An 18,434-nucleotide genomic window follows, 5' to 3' on the forward strand; every position below is an offset into this window, starting at 1 on the left:
AATAATAATTTTTTATATACAGTGAATCAAAATTCGTAAATTGATTTTATCTATATGGGAAAAGAACATTCCAAAAACTTAAAAATTTGTTTTTAAAAGTCGTTGTAGAATAAATAGTATATATAAAATTATTGAATGAAATAAAATTAAAATAAATACAACTAAATATAATTTTAACGGTAAGAAAAAGAAATAGTTTTAAAATTAATAATAAATTATGGTTAGTTCAATTAAATCCAAACATATTTTAAGTGAACCATTGAACCGAACCCATCTATAGATTTTTCATTTATTTAAATTTAGTCCAACTAACAAAAATTATAACCTAACACAGACTATACGAGTTGGGTTGAGTTGATCGATTTTTTCGAGTCATAAATTTTTTTGAACGCACCTAATTAACACGTGTTACTCAATTAATAAAGTTCATTAATTTTTTGTCTATTAAAATGCTACTCCATTGCCATTTTCAAGTAAAGTTCTGCAAAATGTAATTAGGGTTAATCGAAATCCCAATTTTAGACGAATCAATGAAAATGAAGTCTACACTGACAAGTTCCCAAATCATTGGAATTGGAAGTTAAAATGATTAAATTGTCAAATTTGTAAAAGAAAAAACCAAAAAAAATCACAATTAGTGAATTATTAATTTTGACAAAACAAACGGTGGAAAAGTAGAAAGAAAGGGCAGGCTTGAGGAGGCTGCTGCTGCTACAAAGGCGCATTCGCTTTTGTAGTTTTACACCGCTAAGTTTATGGCTGTGCTTCGCCGTCGTCATCACAAAGCCTTCAGCGGCGGCGCCTTCGTTTTTGTCCCACTGGGTTTTTTCTTCTGACCCTTCTTCTTTAATTTCTCGCCGTGCCTCTTTTCCCTCAGAAGAAACGCCCTCTTCTCTGTATAAGCTACTCTGGGAGGTGCAGGTCTCAGGATGTTGTTTTCTCGAGGACTTTCCCGGATTTCGAGGATTCCCAGAAACAGCTCCTGTTGTTGGTGGTTCCTCTCTAATCGATCAGATACTCGTCCAGTTCTTCTACCCAATGTTCTCTCTTTGCATCCTTCGGAATCTGATCGGCAGGTAAATGCCACTTGGTTTTTTCGTTTAGTTTGTATTTGGGTCCTCGGAAAAGTGGTTGCTTTATTAATGGTACTACGAGTTTGCGATTGTTGAACTTTATGCTTTAGGAATTTGAAGTCCAGGTGGATTTTCTGTGTTTGAATGAAGATCCGAACTGGTTATTGTAATGGACGTTTAGTTTAGTGATTGGTTTATTGATTTCTATTGCTATTCCATGGCCTGTAAGTGGGATCATCCAGTTTAGGCCTAATGGGAATTTTTACTTGGACGTGATCGAGGCTTTTATTTGATTGAGACGATTTTGCCTGGCACTAAGATGAAGTATTCGTCGGTTTAATTTCACAACTAAGCTGAGCTCCTACTCGAGTTTTCAGCCAATGTTACCATGTTCGGTTGAGGAGTGCTATGCTACATATTGTTGAATCATCTAATTAAACTTCATTTGTTCTTGTCGACTAGCTTGATACACGATGCTTCATTAGTAAGGGAAACAATCCTGTATCTCTTAATTAGGACGTGTATTTTCCACTGAGATCGCAATGGTTTTTTCATCATTTTGCCTGAAAACAGCATGCATTGAGCCTCTTTCGCAACAAATGGTTTAAGGCAACTTAGCTATGCAATGGCATATCTCTAATGATGTTATTTAATTCAGTCTTATAAATATTATGTTCTGGTGGGGCACGTATTAATTCTGTTTTTTAATTTATCACAACCTTAGGATATATTTTTGGTATCATGACCTTTTGCTCACCTGCTCGTATAACCAACACAAATCCAGGCTCTTCGCTGTGGTTGCTCCAATCAGTTCCTATTCAATTCTGTCTTTTAAATAGATTTCTCTAACACAAATTCCGAAGGCTTTCAGCAAATTAATATCAATAATTTTAATATGAGATCTTCTTTCACGATTCTCTGTCCTCAATGACACTTTTTATGCAAACTTGTTTATCAAAATTTCATCCACATTTTATGGCCTATCTTGTAATATATTGGGATTTTTTTTGAGTATCCTTCATTTCTCATGTGCTTCTCCTTGGAGTTGTTGTGATTGGATGAAGGAAGTTTTGTTGTGCCTGACCTTTTGTTATAAAGGATAAGTTTTATGGCGATTTTATTTTTCTGCGATTGTATTGAATATTAGGTTGGATAGTTATTGAAGGGTGTTTCTAGGGATGGATGGTTCTTGGGTAGAAGCCTGGAGTTTGACCCTCTTTAAATGCTTTTCTCTAGTCAGTGTTAATCATTTTAGGAACTTTTCTGCTCTCTTTCTAATAGTTGGAGTTATTTTTTAGCGACTTCTATTTAGCTCCCTGTTCGTTTGGTCATGCTTTTAGCATAGTGAGTTAGGTCTCTTGAAATGATTGCTAAGAGGACTTAGGGATATTTTTAGGTTGGTTTGGGTTAGGCTTATAGAAATTATGGGCCCCAACTACTTCTTTAAGTTGCAAGTTTAACCAATTCAAATTACCTTAGTTAGGTGACAGGCTCAACCTAACTCAATCATATAATCATTGGGTTGGATTGGTTTTGATTCATCAAGTTTTATATTTTTAAAATACTTGTAAGAACTAGGAAATATCAGTACTTTAGTGGTGTATTTTACCTGCTTTGACATATTGAATTTAAAATGGTACTTCAATTTCATGTTTTATCTCATGAAGAATAACCTTTATTATTATATCATAATACAACGGAATATTTTATGGTTATTTTAGAGGTTAGATATAGTATATTATACATTATGAATTTCCAGAAGTTCAACCTGTATCTGTTTGCTCATATATTGATCATCCAAAATTTTAATTGTTACTATGCTGGCAATTTATAGGCTCTAGGATGCAGAGAAATCATGTACTTGGCTTATCCCACTTTGCATGGTTTGGGACGTCAAATTCATCATCAAAGCAGCTCTTTAGTTGAGGTAGGTTGTAAATTTTGTCAAGGTTCTCGTATACATTCTTCTATGATAAGCATCAAGATAATAATAAAGTCAGCAATTGTGACATAAGTAATTACAAAATGATTTTTTTTTAATAAGAAACTGAGCTTTCATTAAGACTATGAAATCGCTCCCATAACGACTAAGCAAACTGGCACCTCCGAAGAATATGATCAAGGTCCTCAAACGCATGTTTGCAAAGAATACACCACTGAGGCCTGGCCCAAGCAAGATGGAAGAGGTGGCCGAGAAGGCTAGATTTAGTACTTAAGGCCTTTTGCAATTGTAATGGAGCTGTTTCTTGTAAACTCACTGGAGTTGGACAATATCCATTTTTTTAAAAACACAACTATTTTGTCTCTGTATAAAAAAAAGTGTGAAGTTTCAGAGGATAACGACCACTTTAATTGACCACTTAAAAAAAAAAGGTGTGAAATCATTACCTTATCTTTCATTTTTTTTTTTGCTAGGCATGAATTTTAGAGTTAATGCAGGAAAAAGTTTCTCCATATTTGTCGTTTGTTCTCGGTTCCAATAATCACTCTTCTTCTAAGTTTAGAAGTCTTACTTGGATCAACCTTAAATAGAATCTTCACAACTGCAATTCTCCGGTTACTGTATAATCCATGTAATTTAATCTTTGTACCATAATGCCTATTCCAGGCATGGTCACTCAACCATCTTCTTTGGCAAGAATAAGTGCGCTGTTAAAAGTTCTATTCTAAAAGTGTGCATTTTTGCTCATGGCTCACCTTGAATTAATTGGTTGATTTAGTTAGAGGATGCTTTCCAATTAATCTAAAATTTTGGAATTCATTACCATATATAACAAATATGTTGTACTTGCAAAGGTTGATTTTTGAAGAGTTTAATCTTTCTTGTACTAGACATTTGTTTTTAATCTTTATATTCATTTTTCCATCCTAGAACTATTTTAAAAACTCCATTCTCAATAAAAAATGACACAGAACAGCTTCTAACCTCTGCTTTGTTTTTCTTTGTACATAGCCAGCATTAATCTTTTTGTTTCATGTGTGTTCCAGTTTTATTCAAACTGTGGAATTTAATTTATCGATTAGTAGTCTTCTTGACACCTTTCTTTGTCTATACATTATATTGTGATGCAATGAATTTCAGGAACAGCTTGATCCATTCTCACTTGTTGCAGACGAGTTATCGCTCCTTGCCAATAGACTACGGGCAATGGTAGTTGCTGAGGTATCTGATTCTTTTATTAATGTCTTTTGAAAAAATGATGCTTGAAATTATATTCTTCGAGAAGCTTCCAATTATAGTTGGATTTTTCTCATATAATAATATTTATAAATTATCTGATACAGGTTCCAAAACTTGCTTCTGCTGCTGAATATTTCTTCAAACTGGGCGTTGAAGGGAAGAGATTTCGTCCAACGGTATATTTGTTTGTTTGTTGTTTATTTTTTATGGGAACAAAACTTTTTAGATGTTAGTTACCATTCTACAGACATGCTTATTTTTTATTCTGTCCCATGTTTATTACTATTAGTTTAATTTTTTTTGCCAATATGTATATTTTTATGTCAACATGGATTTTGGAAGGAGAAATGTTTTTTTTATATTTTTTGAACAAGATACGAACTTTTCATTGATAAATGAAAATGAAAAAAATTGTTCAAAGATACAAACTCCCATAGGAGTGAAGGTACAGGAAATAAATAAAAGTAAGCATTAGAAGAAATAAAAACCATAAACTTAAAGAAACCTCCTTAAAGGGGAGTTATAAAAGCCTCCCAATTCATACAAAGCATACTAGGAGAATAAGAAGAGAAGAGATCGGAACGAACACACCATTGGGAGGCTTTGAATTTGGCGATTGAGAAACACTCCATAGGAGATCGATTCTTGCCTTCAAATATTCGTTGATTTCTCTCGAACCATAATTCGGAAAGAAGAGCTTTTATTCCAAAAGCCCAAAGCAGATTAGTTTTAGAGCTTGCTTGCAGCCCACTGAAAAGCTGAAAAATGATTTGAGGCACCTCCAGATCCCATACCCATGAAACTCCAAACATAGATAGAAATTTTTTCCAACAGACCACTGCATAGCTACATGAGAAGAAGACATGCCTTTGGGTTTCCCCACTTGCTTTGCACATTAAACAACATGATGGCTGCATCAAAGAATTGGGCATTTTCTTTTGTAATGTCTCTGAAGTGTTAGATTTTGGTTTGAGAGGATGCCTCGTTATTTTTCTCTGTAATTTTCCTCCTAGTAATAAAATTGTTGCACACAAGAAAAGAAGAAGAGAGAGAGTGCAATTATACAAGGAAACACATAACAGAAGGGGGGAAGAAGTTATTCAAGCTTTTGGTGGAGGCTTTTCAAGCTTTTTTAGGTGTCTTCTGCTCCTAATCAAACTGGTCCTGATGCAACGAATAGTTATTCTTCAATCTCTCTTTCATGAAATAGGGAAAGTTCTTTGGCAAGCAATTGTTTTTTGCTACCATTCGGAATATTTTGTTAGAGGATTTTGACGGGGTAGAGATAGCTTAGGTGGAGGTTTGAGTGTGGTTTACTTCATTGTCTTCCTTTGGCTTTTCAAGTACTTCTTGAGTGTCCCTTTGTTTTTAAGTTTCAGTTATTTGAAGTTGAGCCATTTCTCGATTTGTTTTGTGGCTCCCCTGGTTGCCGTAGCCTGTATTTTTGTATGGTCTCAATGCAATTTCTTATATATAAAAAAGGATATCACAAATTTGGATTTTAATGACAACTAAGAAAAGCAAAAGTATTAAATATCACACTGCCTCGACTTCATGACACGAAGATGGCGAACAACTTGTTTTCCTAGTTGGAAATTTGACGAGAACCCGCATAGTTGGTAAAAGAGAAAAGCAGTATAAATGAGTAGTGTATTTGGAGTGATGCAGACCTGGATGTGTTATTTATTCTAGTGCATTTTTATGTGCAGGTTTTATTGCTGATGTCAACTGCTTTAAATGTGCCAATACCTAAACCTCTTCCTCATCCTGTAGAAGACCATTTGACAATGGATCTACGCACGAGACAACAATGTGTAGCCGAAATCACTGAGATGATTCATGTCAGTTCTTTGAAATGCTTAATTTCTTTCATTGTCTTCTATAGAACTGCTTGCTTGAGTTAGGGATCGAAAATAAGGGGCCAAGTGTAAATATGTTTCTTTGTTTATATTTATTTTTTCCTGTGAGGATGGCTATATAAACGAAGTACATCTAGAGTCTATTGATGTGTCGTTTTTCATGTGCTGGAATTGAATTTATGCCTATTGCATTCTTGCAAATCAGACTTTACTAACTGAAGATGTTAGAGAAACAATACTTTGAATGCAAAACATATAAGTTACCTTTGGCATATAATTGTATGGATATGTTTGATTTTGAATTTCATTTCCTATTAGTCTCAAGGATTATCTTTAAAATCTTTGTCACAAGACATTTTATCATTAGAAGTGTGTGGGGTGGTTGTTTTTATTTTTATTTTTTAATCTTTGGCTTTTCCTGGTGTTTTGCTGGTAAGGTTAAACTGAATTTGGAGTAGTTAGTGTTCAGCACGATGTTCAAAGGAAAAATTAAGTTTTTTTCGTTTAACGTGGTTAAGGGCATCCTTTGGGGGCTGGAAATTACTGGGTTTTTGAAGGGAGAGAAGATTATGGGTTGAGATTTTTTTATTTTGTTAATTTGCTTGTTCTTCCTGATTTTCTGTATGTTAACTCAAATTAGGGTGGGCTTCTGTGAGCTCCTTTGGTGACCTGAATCATTTTCATATTTTGGGCCGTATCTTTCCGCTACCTCAAATGATAACTTTGTTTCCTTTTCAAAAAAATGGAAAACAAAAAGAGGAAAAGGAAGCAGAGATGTTTTCTGTAAATTTGTCCATTCCTTCGTAGCATATTTTCATTTGCATATCATAGTTTAAAACGAAAACGTTATAATGGAAAGTTCATTGATATGGGTTATAATATTCATATATTTTTTTTTTAAACAAGAAACAAACTTTTCATTGATAAATGAAATAGCAAAAATGATTCAAAGATTCAAACTCTCGAAAATAGCAAACTTTTCATTGCGTTCATGTCCTGGTCATCTTATCCGGTGCTAGTACAACATTTTTTAGTTTTGTTAATTTTTTATTAAATTTCCCATTTTCCTTCTGAAGTTATTTCTTGAAAATATTTTATATTTTCTAGGTGGCCAGCCTTCTACATGATGATGTATTGGATGATGCAGACACAAGACGTGGCATTAGTTCGTTAAATTCTCTGATGGGAAATAAGGTAGTCTTCTATGAACTTTAGCTTTGTCATGATGCTAATGCTGAAACACGTGGATCTACGTGATTGTATCTAATATGATAGAGGACATGGAAATTTATGGTTACTTTTTCAATGTTTTGCATTAGAAGAGTACCCATATTTTATCAAGTTGGATTCTTTTCTCTTTTTTCATAACAAGTATGCTCTTTATTTTATCGCAGTTGTCTGCAAAATTCTTTTGGTTGCTGTAGATTCTAACATTCCTTGTGATTATGTTTGCTTTTATAGATATCAGTTTTAGCTGGAGACTTTTTGCTCTCTCGAGCGTGTGTTACACTCGCCTCTTTAAAAAACACAGAGGTATGCATTACTTCCATGCTTGTAGAAGGCGCAGTATTAGTTGGTATTGGCATCATGCATCTGTTTTTTAGTCTTGTTAAATTTCTTCATTACCCCCTTTTGCTTTAGGTGGTATCATTAATAGCACAAGTTGTTGAACATCTCGTGACTGGTGAAACTATGCAAATGACTACAACATCTGATCAACGTTATAGGTATACTGTTCACCTTTTGGTTGTATATGTTTGAATTTCTTCTTGTGGAACAGTGGATATCGATACTTGATAATATATACTGCTTTTCAACAATTCTCACATTTGTTCCACTGTGTTACCCATTTTTTTTTGGCATAAGACACTTCGTTACTTCTGTGTTCTGCTGTATATTTTGCTTGATCTTGCTTCAACATCATGTTTGTAGCAATTATTGTTAGATGCAGATGTGTTTGCTGATTTTGAAAATGTGAATCATCAATGACTATGCTATATTCTTGTCTTCCTCTTCAGGAACTTAGAGTGAATTGCAGATTTTGCACATTTTCATTGTACTTTTTCTGGCTTGTACAAAGCAACAATTTTCTGGTTTCCTTCATTATACAACTATCATTGTCTAAGCAAAAACACTTGGCAACAACCAAGTTTATGAACGAAAGATAGAACCTAATTTTGAAAAAATGAAATAAGGGACCTAATGAAATTTGTGGTTTAGAATACTTCCTATACAGCTATACTCGATGATATTAGTAAGTATGTTTATTTTTTGTATCAATTCAAACCAGAGGAATTTTTGTAAAAGCGATGAAGAATACTTTTTCAATTTATCAAGTAGAAAATATTGCAAGTTTATGAAATATTCTGTTTCTTCTAAAAAAAAAAAAAAGTCACCTGCCTTCTGTTGCCAATTGCACCATGTATTATACATGGTAGATTTGCAACTACATTCTTACTGTTTTCTATTTTGAGATAAACTAATTCGTAGTTGTAATATTCTGAATCTCACAAATATATGTAATAAACAGCAGAGGACCAGATAGTTTTTTTATTTAGCCCAGGGCAAAGGAAAGCAATAATAGTGAGAAAAAGGTTGTGAATAGAAAAATTAGATTTTCGTAAAACAAATGTACATGACAGCTAAAGCAATCTTGAAAAGATTTTGAAGGTTGCTTTTCGACGGTCTTGAATGGAGGAGTTAACGGCCATGGCAAAAGCTTTCAGAATTGAACTTTCCGGTTTTAATGGTTTAACACACAGACATATATATATATTTTTCCAAGTGTGCGTTGGGGGAACTGTTATATAGTGAACTAAAAAAAAAAACTGTTGTAAAGCATATTTCATTTCAATGCTTATTGATAATTGTGTTTTAACTTGAATGATTCTGAATTGCAGCATGGAATATTACTTGCAGAAGACATATTATAAGACTGCATCATTGATTTCGAACAGTTGCAAATCTATAGCCATTCTTGCTGGACAAACAGCAGAAGTTGCGATATTGGCTTACGAGTATGGAAAAAATCTGGTATGTGACCACTTTAGTTCTTTGTTCTTTTGTTCTTCATCAAACCCCCCTTCCCTTCCTTCCCAAAAGCCTCGTGAGAAGGTTCACGCTTCTTGCCAAAACTAATTAGTGTTGGCCATGTCTCAGCATAGAAGCATGTCAAAATGGGACTAAAACTTATTACTTCTCTTTTAATTATGGGATACAATACTAGCTTTTCATATTGAAGGATGCATAATTCCTAGAATCTTTGCTCTATGTGCAAACTTACTCAGCCGTAGGAGGTTCTTTCTAAAGAAATTTTCATTTTTCTAATAATATCTAAATGATTGCAGCAAGGACTGTCTATTGTGCAGCTTTCTTTTAAATGTTTGCAGAAGTAGCATTCCTATATCACAGAGAAGATGAACATCACATGATGCACTCTTTTGTCGTGCTATTTGGCAGAGTTTTGAAGTTTACTTCTTTTCCAGTTGAATGGTGGGGTCCATATGATGTTCCTTTCTTATGGCTGATCTCTGCCTTTCTCTCTCTCTTGCAGGGGTTAGCATATCAACTGATTGATGATGTTCTTGACTTCACCGGGACTTCTGCTTCACTTGGAAAGGGTTCTTTATCTGACATCCGCCATGTAATTCATTTGTGCAGATTATGTTTGCATCTGAAATTTTATTATGCGTTAGTTCTTACTGTTATTCTTTTATGAAGAATTTGGATAAGGAACAATTTCATGAACCAAAACGGTGCACAAAATGGAGGATGGGATGTTCTCCTAAAAACCAAAAAAGTTTTAGAAAGTACCCCCTAATTTGGCTTCTAATGATATAATAAGAAACTAGACCATAAAATTTTAAGTTTTTCTGAAAACCTGACCCCCAAAAATTTCTAGGGCCTTGGGCGGAAACTTCATTGAAGGTTGAAGCCTTACTTTTCTAGAGAGATCACATCTGAGGTAAGGTCCAAATATGTTACTTCGATATGCTGGTCTTGTTTGGAAGACTACATCTTTGAAGGAACAAATGTGAACATCTCATCATCAAGACCTTCCCATAAAAGCTTCCTCATCATTCTCTCAATGGAGACTGCTGACTTGGCTGAAATTATCATCCTTGAAAGTTAGTAATAAGGAACATTGGTTGAAATAGAGATTTAGAATTGATATTGTTCCGTTGGATGAGCTTGAATTCGTTCAGTTTTGGGGCTTCCTTCGAATCTTCTCTTTAGCTAGAGTTAGAATGCCCACGGTCAAATATTACCCTCAAAGTAAGATTTACAACTTGCACGAGTAAGCTAGTTATAGAATGAGGGAAAAGGTTGTTGCCCTGAACTTCCTCATCTTGAACATTAATCCAGCTTCCTTGCTTTTATTAAGGTTAATTTTAAGGTCTGAAACTGTTGGAAGATCGTCAGGAGATGAAGTATAATAAGTATTTAGGAGTGGTTATCTGAACTGAAAAGGAGGGCATGATCATTAAATTACATGATTGATGTGCATTTGGTTTGTGTCTGTTTTAGAGTCTTGAGACTGCTTGTTCCAACAATTTTCTGAGGATATTGAGTATGATAGTAAATGGAAATGGTGATATATGTTTGGTGCGTGCTTGGCCAGGAGTTAAGATTGTAGGTCTCTTGTGGAGGAGTTCCTTTTGTTTCCTCCGGTGCGGGATAAGGGCTGGATTCTGTGGCACTCTGGTTTCTTTGCAGTTCTGCGGGGCCTTTGGTTAGGGAGGAGTAATAGTATTCTCAGGTATGGGGAGAGATCTTAGGACGAGGTGTGGTCTTTAGCTAGATTTAACGCCTCTACTTGGCATCAATATCTAAGGACTTTTGTAATTATCTATCAGGTCTCGTTATTTTGGATTGAAGCCATTTTTTGTAGAGTTAGATGTGGGTCTCCAAAACTTGTGGGCCATTTCGGTTGGTTATTTATTTTTTAAGCTCTTGACTTGTTCTTTTGTTCTCTTTCTTTCCTTTTTCAATGAAAGCTTAGTTTTTAAGGAAATGGCGATAGAGAAAAATATGTATTACATCATCTGAGGAGAGATGGTTATTCTTATCACGTCTTTCATTCAGGCTACCTATTTATTACACTCCCTTACCCTCCCCAAAATAAATAAAAGAAAAGAGGAAAGAATCTTTTGAATGTTTTGATTTCTAGACGCAAGATTTTGATGTTTCATGTTGTTTTAGTCATTGTAAATGACATGGAGATTTTGTACAGGGAATCATTACAGCTCCATTATTATTTGCCATGGAAGAGTTCCCCCAGTTGCGTACGGTTGTGGATCGTGGTTTTGACAATCCTAGAAACATCGATATCGTAAGTTATTTATAAAGCAGTAATATAACACATGATCTGATCTCCAATATCATTTTTCATTCACCAGATTTATTTTCACCTGGTCCTTCTGATGATCTCTGACAACTTATATGGCCACCCTTCCATACACTCCACAGGTGCTTTGCCCAAAAGAGCTGTAGATTGTCCTTTGTGACAGTGAAATGAAAATATTGTTTTCAAGAATGAAAGTTAGTCATAAATTATCATTGCAACACAGAATCTGCTCTGGTTGTACTTTTGCAAAAATATAATACAATAATCTCATTGGTTTTACTCCTGTTCATCTGAATGGTTAAGAACCGACTTATTTGTTCCTAGGCATAATTTTTTAGGAGTCTGCATATTGTTGATGATATTGTCTTTGCTATTTGTTTGCCTACTTCATTTACTAGAATGGATGGCCAAGTATAGCTTTTGGAAGTTGATTGACATGTGTTAAAAATGCAGGCAATGGAGTACCTCGGGAAGAGTCGTGGAATACAACGTGCAAGAGAGCTAGCAGCAAAACATGCCAATCTAGCTGCAGAAGCTATCGATTCTCTACCCGAGAACGATGATGAAGACGTAAGAAGGTCGAGAAGGGCACTTGTAGATCTCACTCAAAGAGTCATTACAAGAACAAAGTGAGAAATCAGATTAGTGTACACCATCATCATAGTTAGAACTATATCTTTTCCATTTTCAGAGGGACAAATTCCCCTCATAATTTTTTCCGCTATCAATATTCTTTGAATTTATCAACTTTTTGTTTCAATAATGCCTCACAAAACATACTTTCACCTCCCCCCCTTTTGTGTAAATTAAAATGTGGAGCATGAAGGTTGACCCAGAATTTTGTTTTGTAATTCCATACTGATGCACCACTTCCTGTGTCTCTTGTGGTCTTATTGACATCTTATACTAATTAGATATTTGGATGCCATTATTCATAGGCCCCTTCACTATCTCAATGGACAGAAATTGTTGCACCAATCGAATATGAAGTATTGTTTGAATGACTTGTATTATTGAAGTGTAACCAAATCCCACTGATGTTATGATCTGAAATTGTTTATGGTAGCAATTAAAAATTGACATGAATCTCAGAGAGAACCAAGATCGGACTCCTTGCCTCTTCTATAAGGATAAAATAAGTTGCTAAAATGGCTCTGTTTCGTGCCCTGAAACATTCCTTAATTTCCCTCAAATTACAGACACAACAAAATAAAGAACAAATCAAATATATTTCACCTTCAAAATTTACGTACATACAGATACACATAGTACACCAAGGGGTAACTGTTCCTGATATTCTCATCTCATTCGCTTACCATACTACGCCTTAATCATCCAAAAGACCATGTAGGAATCTTGCAAGCAGATCAGATCTATGAACTTCTTGTATTGCCACACTTCAACCTGTTGTGCCAAACATAGACCTTCGGCTATTGAGTATCCCCATCTGCTCCCAGTTGTTTGCACTTGTAGTTACCTGAATTTTGAAGGGTTCCAAGTTGTCCATTTATCAAAAGAATGCATCCTGGGAAATGAATGCGGTCCATGCCTCCTATGGTTGCAACATAAAGAAAATAAGTTCCGAGTTCATTGATTCCTATGCGGTCCACGCCTTCTTGTCTAAGTTTTTTCCAGTAAAACTAATTTAGTCAGAAACTTGATTTATAAAACTAATTTAGTCTGAAACTTGATTCATGTTGGTTTCATAATTGATATAGATGGTTCAGAGATTACAAAGAAAGAGTTACCTGGAGGATAGTGAAAGCCTTTTCAGCCACATATTTTTGCATGTCTGTAGCTCCTCTCTGCTGCAGCTTGTCTGGGTGGAGACATAATCTTGCCTTCTGATAAGCTTTCTTCACCTGTGAACCCTCCATAATGGTTGTAAGTGGTGTTACATGCCAGCCACTCCTCGGCCATAGAATCTGAATCATTTGTAAACAAGACTATTGTGTTAATTAGCATATCAATTTTATGTCATTGCAGTGTTCAAAAATACGAGAATGCATGGGGCGGGGGGTGGCTTCATGATGTCAATAGAAAATTTCTTACGTGATGGAGTGTTGAAAGCAACAACCGGATGTTGGTTTCCTTGCCGGAAGACCACAACTTTATATCTTCATCTATATCCTCCATTTCCATCTGAAACTTTCAAAACATAATTACTAATTAAAATCTCCTCTCTTAGCAAAGGGAACCGTGAGCAATAATGTCAAACCAGTGAAATGTAGATAAGTTGAAATCGTAGAAAGTGAACATCAACAGTTTCTGGTTAAAGTTTGACCCAAAAAGAAAACTGATTTTAGCTTGTTTCTTCTTGGGAATTGAATTGTGTCAAGGTCATGAACCCTTTCGCACCCAAAGTAGTATGTGTGATAGAATAATCTGAAATAATACTTTCAAGATCCAACTAATTTTTGCGTAGAGAGTTAAATGAGGAGCAATATCAGGCTAGTTGATTGAATTTTAAATCATATGTGCCATCAATAAACTTCGAAAATTTTGCATCAAGAGTTATAACCTGTATCGTTATTCAATTGCCAAACCCGAGTAAAAATTTTTTGCAAAGTGCAGATGACCTGCTGCCATATAATTATATCCCATGAAGCAAGCTTTTAAGACACCAAAACTTCTTATACAACCACAAAAAAAAACATTTTTTCTTGGAATTTCCTCATTTTAAGTTCGTTCATATCAGAAGCTTACATCTTTTTCAGACTCTGCCTTTTCCTTTTCAGCTGACCAAATTTTTTCTTGTACCTTTAAAAGAAAATAAAATGTAGAGAATGTTAAAAATTTGAACTAGTAACTTCATTAACAAATGAAACAAGCTTTGTCCTTCATTTTGTAAGGAAGGGGATTCACACATTGAAAATACAAAATAGTGAAACTGAAAGTTGTATAAATTGGTAAAATGTCTGTATAGGAATTATGCATAAACCACACTTGATATATTAATCAGAGGATATTGTTGTGTCATATTACTGAGTAAACATCCGGAGTTTCGGGTGTAGCAAAAACTTGTTTTATGCAGAAAGGATTGTTTAACGATCTAGACTGGAATGAGCTGTTTTTCATCTTTGAGATTTACAGAAAGGTATTTCAGCATCCTACCCTCTCTATTGTTGATTTCATCAATTTAAAACTTTCAGATGATCTTAAATTTCCTATTGGCATTAGAATTATAAAGCTTTGAGAAAACAATGGCTTACCTCTGCGGATTGAGTTATGTCATGCGTTCCTAACTGTCCACCATTAATTTCACATGAACCAGACCGTCCTGCATGATATTACCAATGAAAGAATGATTATGCATGGATCTTCAATATAGACCAATCGTTAAATCAAACAAAGATATTGTTTAATTACCTTCAGTTTCAACAAATTGTTCACTATCATTCTGCCTTGTACTCAAATCTGTCTCAGAAGTCTGCGTATTAAACTTTTCTTTTGCCCAAGCAATCACTTCATCAAGTGCAACTGCTTCGTTTGTCCCCTCCCGGTTATCGGAACCGATCTCAATAACATAAGAGCTCATTACTTCATCCTCATCTTCTTCTGCCAACACATTTATTTGAATATCAGGTTTCGCCCCTGACACCTCACACAGTGAAGAGACAGCAGATGATGGAGAATTGGGTTCTAAATCATCCACAGATACTTTCATGCTCCTGTATGAAGTTGGTTCAAGACTAATAGTTTCTGGAGATGTCACCGGCCGAGCAAACCCTGAATAGGAGCTCCTGAAAGGTTCCTTGAACTCATTATCAACGTACTGATTTTCCACGGCGGCAGAACGGTTGAACGGAAAGAAGGGAATCCCTTGTTTCTTCTGATGCTCCTCTGGCTTCATCTTTGACGAGTTCCATCTTGTTGGGATATTGATAGGCCTAATGGAGCCAAAAACAATGATATCTAAAAATCATTAGTAGCATGCTTTTGCTAAACTCCCACCAAAAACATTCAGCAGACTATGTTGCAAAGCTAAAAAGCTGATGACTGAAATTGGTGTGAATTTCAACTTAAGAATTCACCATCTGAAGTGAATTGCCAAGGCTGATTTGTTGTTTGTCTCATTGTTTTCATGTAACAGAGATATCATACAGAGAAGTGAGTAGACCTTCAATATCAAACCCAGAAATCATAAATCTCTCTCTACAAGCTAAAAATAGACCAGAGTTTCAGCTGGATAAGAGAATTGATGATACTTTCCAAACCACATTCATTCAAATTCAAATGTTAATTAAGGTTAACGAAATCAGATGTAAATGTTTCAGCCCCCAGACAAAATAGCAATCAGTTTCAGAGGAATTTTGATACAAAAGAAGACGGCGTGCCCCTTTATTTGTCCACTACCCCATAGACCCGCCACACTGGCAGGGGTAAAATCGTCAAAATAATTTAAGTATGCCAAAAACAGTTGTGCAGGAAAACCGATACCTGAGCTTCGCAGCGAAGGAGGACAATACTACGTCGTTTCCGATCACATGCCGGAAAGGGCTCGCCTCCTCGGAGCTCAACACCGACGATGAGTTGGACTTTGATTTCCCCTTCGAGTTGTGCCCTGACCGGTCTCTCGATCGCCGCTCATGATCCGATCCAAATATGTCGTTGTAAAATCCCTCGCCGCTTTCCGGAATCCTGAAAACCGGCAAGCTCCGACCAGCATTCTTTGCCGAAGAAAAGAATTCCGGCGGTCGGAACATCTCTTCGTAGAAGAAATCGTACTGCTTCTGTTCTAGTTCGCTGGAGAATTGCCGCGAGAGGACACTCCGCGGCGGACCGCCAAAGACGTCGGAGAAGTCGCCGGGGTTCAGTGGTCCAGCGCCTTTGGGGAGGGACTGCATCGAGGGCCCCTCAGTCGATCGCCGGCGAGGGAGTTCCGGCATCCCCATCCTCATTCTCCAAGACTCGTCCATTTGACGGGAGATTTCACCGGCGAGAAGGAGGCTTAGTCGCCGGAATATACAGTGCCAAGAAAGTCTATTAAGTTTATATATAGAGAGAAATGAAAAAGGAGCTTTTGAAAAAGTGATCATTTCCATTTCTTGACACAACGTTGAGTTCTTATAAATTACTTAAATTATAAAATTATAATTTTAAAAAAATAAACGTAAGTATTAATTTCTAGTGGTTAATAAATGACTTAAAGATGATATCAATTCATAATTTCGAGTCAATTATGAGAAAATTTTCATTTAGAGAGAAAATTAATTATTTTTAATTTCATTGAGATCGGTCAGAATAAGCATAATTCAGTATTTATTGACACATATCTCCATTCGAGATTGTGAGTTCGATTTTCATCTCAAATATTGTACTAAATTTTTTTTTTATGAAGACCAGTGGTGGGTTGAAATTTTTTACCAATCATCGCATTTACAACATGAATATAGTTTAATTGACTAATGCATTTTTAACTTAGGTCGGAAGTTTGTACTATAAAAAAAAACTTAGTCGGAAGGTTAAAATATTCATCCAAAGACAAGGTAAAAAGAGTTTAGCTAAAAGAGATATTAATTCTTTTCAAAACCAATAATACGAAAACTATATCAAACAAAGAGTAATCAATATCCGAATGAAATAAATTCAAACTTTTCCGAAGTAATTTCTGGTACAATGAAATTCATAGAATATAGTTGAGTTCTTAGTTGAACTAAAAAACTCCTTAAACATTCAATTTTCTTCTTGTCATTAAATTTTTAGTCTCAATCTTTAAAATAATTAATATCTCACTATCAACATTTTCTCTCACATCAAAACATATATTATGACACTGCTCCAAATTAATATCAAATTCTCACCACATGACCTATTCCTTTTAAGTCGTTTATTTTTCCAAAGAAATTATTAAATTATAGAGATTGATTCATTTTTTTTAGTAAATCAATGGTAGGGAATCGAACCCATAACTTTTAGTTGAAGAAATACATTTTAACTAATTTAATTATGTTTAGATTGCAAGAAATAGATAAAATAAAGAACCATGAGACCCAAGTGATAGAATACTAGGGATATTTACTCATTAGAAGATTGATGGTGTAAATTTTAAAATACAATGAATTTCTACCTATTTTCAAGACAACAAAAAAAGTTTAAATTGAAGGCATTATTACAATCCAATTCAAAATGACACAAGAAAAAAAAATTATAGAACATAATATCATATGAAAGTGGCACACTACATATAGTTATATATATAGTCCCCACCCCAAAACCCTAATTGAGGAAACATATTTTATCATGTTTCCTATCTTTCAATTTCAATTTAATAAAATATCTTATGTTAGTGGGGCTATGCACAAATATAACACACAAAAATGCAACCTCTAACATTATCCATTTAACATCTATCTTCTTGAATTTTTATATCCTTGTCCCACTTGTAAGCTTGTGGGTAAATCAACCACATTAGTTTATGTTGTGTTTCTAATTATATAATAAAATTTTAAAATGAGTCGATTCATTATTAGTTTATCGTTTTGTTCCTAGGTAAATTAAAAGCATTAGAGTTTATGAAGAGTCATATTTATAGTTCAAAAAAGTTTATTGTTTTTTATAGTAATATATTAATTATGTATATTCATGCTTATTATTTTTGTTTTGACTTATGTTCTGAATGACATCATGTGACATCCGAGTAGAGAGGAGGAGTATATGAATGATTTGATACCACATGCGAATGAGAGAGATCCTGAGATCATGGAAAAATAGTCGAGAAATGTTTAAAAAAGAATTGATAGTTACTACCTATACTGATGCACCTTCTTTTTCGGTAACTCAATTGTAAGAACTCAAAAATTAAACGTGCTTGACTTGGAGCAATCTTCGGTAGTACACATCAACCTTTTCATGAATGATAAAAGTTTCGTGGCATATTTTTCATTTTGAAGTTAGTTGTTACTTATTTTCTCTCTAGTTCATATCAAATGCTAGTACAAGATTAGTTATACATGGTGCATTTTGTTGATTCT

At 34.8% G+C, this 18,434-nt stretch overlaps 2 protein-coding genes across 5 annotated transcripts; one reads left to right on the plus strand and one right to left on the minus strand.

Moving 5' to 3' along the window:
• The first annotated feature begins 673 nt into the window (after positions 1 to 673).
• GPS1 (geranyl diphosphate synthase 1) lies at positions 674 to 12,340 on the plus strand. Its single transcript, XM_022290864.2, has 12 exons — positions 674 to 1,076; positions 2,908 to 3,000; positions 4,156 to 4,236; positions 4,359 to 4,430; positions 5,964 to 6,095; positions 7,221 to 7,307; positions 7,575 to 7,646; positions 7,755 to 7,840; positions 9,014 to 9,146; positions 9,667 to 9,756; positions 11,347 to 11,445; positions 11,914 to 12,340. The coding sequence occupies exons 1-12, from the start codon at positions 930 to 932 to the stop codon at positions 12,091 to 12,093; spliced, it is 1,272 nt and encodes a 423-aa protein (XP_022146556.1). The 5' UTR covers positions 674 to 929; the 3' UTR covers positions 12,094 to 12,340.
• A 215-nt stretch (positions 12,341 to 12,555) lies between these two features.
• Positions 12,556 to 16,496, minus strand: LOC111015698 (Chaperone DnaJ-domain superfamily protein). Of its 4 annotated transcripts, none has more exons than XM_022290802.2 (7): positions 15,901 to 16,496; positions 14,830 to 15,350; positions 14,673 to 14,740; positions 14,167 to 14,220; positions 13,513 to 13,602; positions 13,209 to 13,385; positions 12,556 to 13,012 (listed from the first exon to the last, which is right to left on the minus strand). In XM_022290802.2, exons 1-7 carry the CDS (start codon positions 16,377 to 16,379, stop codon positions 12,971 to 12,973), a joined length of 1,431 nt encoding a protein of 476 aa, XP_022146494.1. In that variant the 5' UTR covers positions 16,380 to 16,496; the 3' UTR covers positions 12,556 to 12,970. The 4 variants fall into 4 exon arrangements, with proteins under 4 accessions (XP_022146494.1, XP_022146493.1, XP_022146495.1 ...); XM_022290801.2 differs by having other exon boundaries at positions 13,513 to 13,608; XM_022290803.2 differs by having other exon boundaries at positions 12,556 to 13,080; positions 13,513 to 13,608.
• Positions 16,497 to 18,434: the final 1,938 nt, after the last annotated feature.

This window comes from Momordica charantia (genome assembly GCF_013281855.1).
Source record: "Momordica charantia cultivar OHB3-1 chromosome 1 unlocalized genomic scaffold, Mcharantia_2.0 BLBB01000001.1, whole genome shotgun sequence".
In the NCBI taxonomy this organism is placed as follows: Eukaryota; Viridiplantae; Streptophyta; class Magnoliopsida; order Cucurbitales; family Cucurbitaceae; genus Momordica; species Momordica charantia.

Coding starts and splice junctions, on each gene's coding strand:
- LOC111015698 (XM_022290801.2), bottom strand. CDS start 16,379: ATGGACGAGTCTTGGAGAATGAGGATGGGGATGCCGGAACTCCCTCGC. Junction 15,351..15,900: donor TCCTTCGCTGCGAAGCTCAG/GTATCGGTTTTC, acceptor TGGCTCCATTAG/GCCTATCAATATCCCAACAA. Junction 14,741..14,829: donor ACAATTTGTTGAAACTGAAG/GTAATTAAACAA, acceptor AATATCATGCAG/GACGGTCTGGTTCATGTGAA.
- GPS1 (XM_022290864.2), top strand. CDS start 930: ATGTTGTTTTCTCGAGGACTTTCCCGGATTTCGAGGATTCCCAGAAAC. Junction 7,308..7,574: donor ATTCTCTGATGGGAAATAAG/GTAGTCTTCTAT, acceptor TTGCTTTTATAG/ATATCAGTTTTAGCTGGAGA. Junction 9,757..11,346: donor CTTTATCTGACATCCGCCAT/GTAATTCATTTG, acceptor GATTTTGTACAG/GGAATCATTACAGCTCCATT.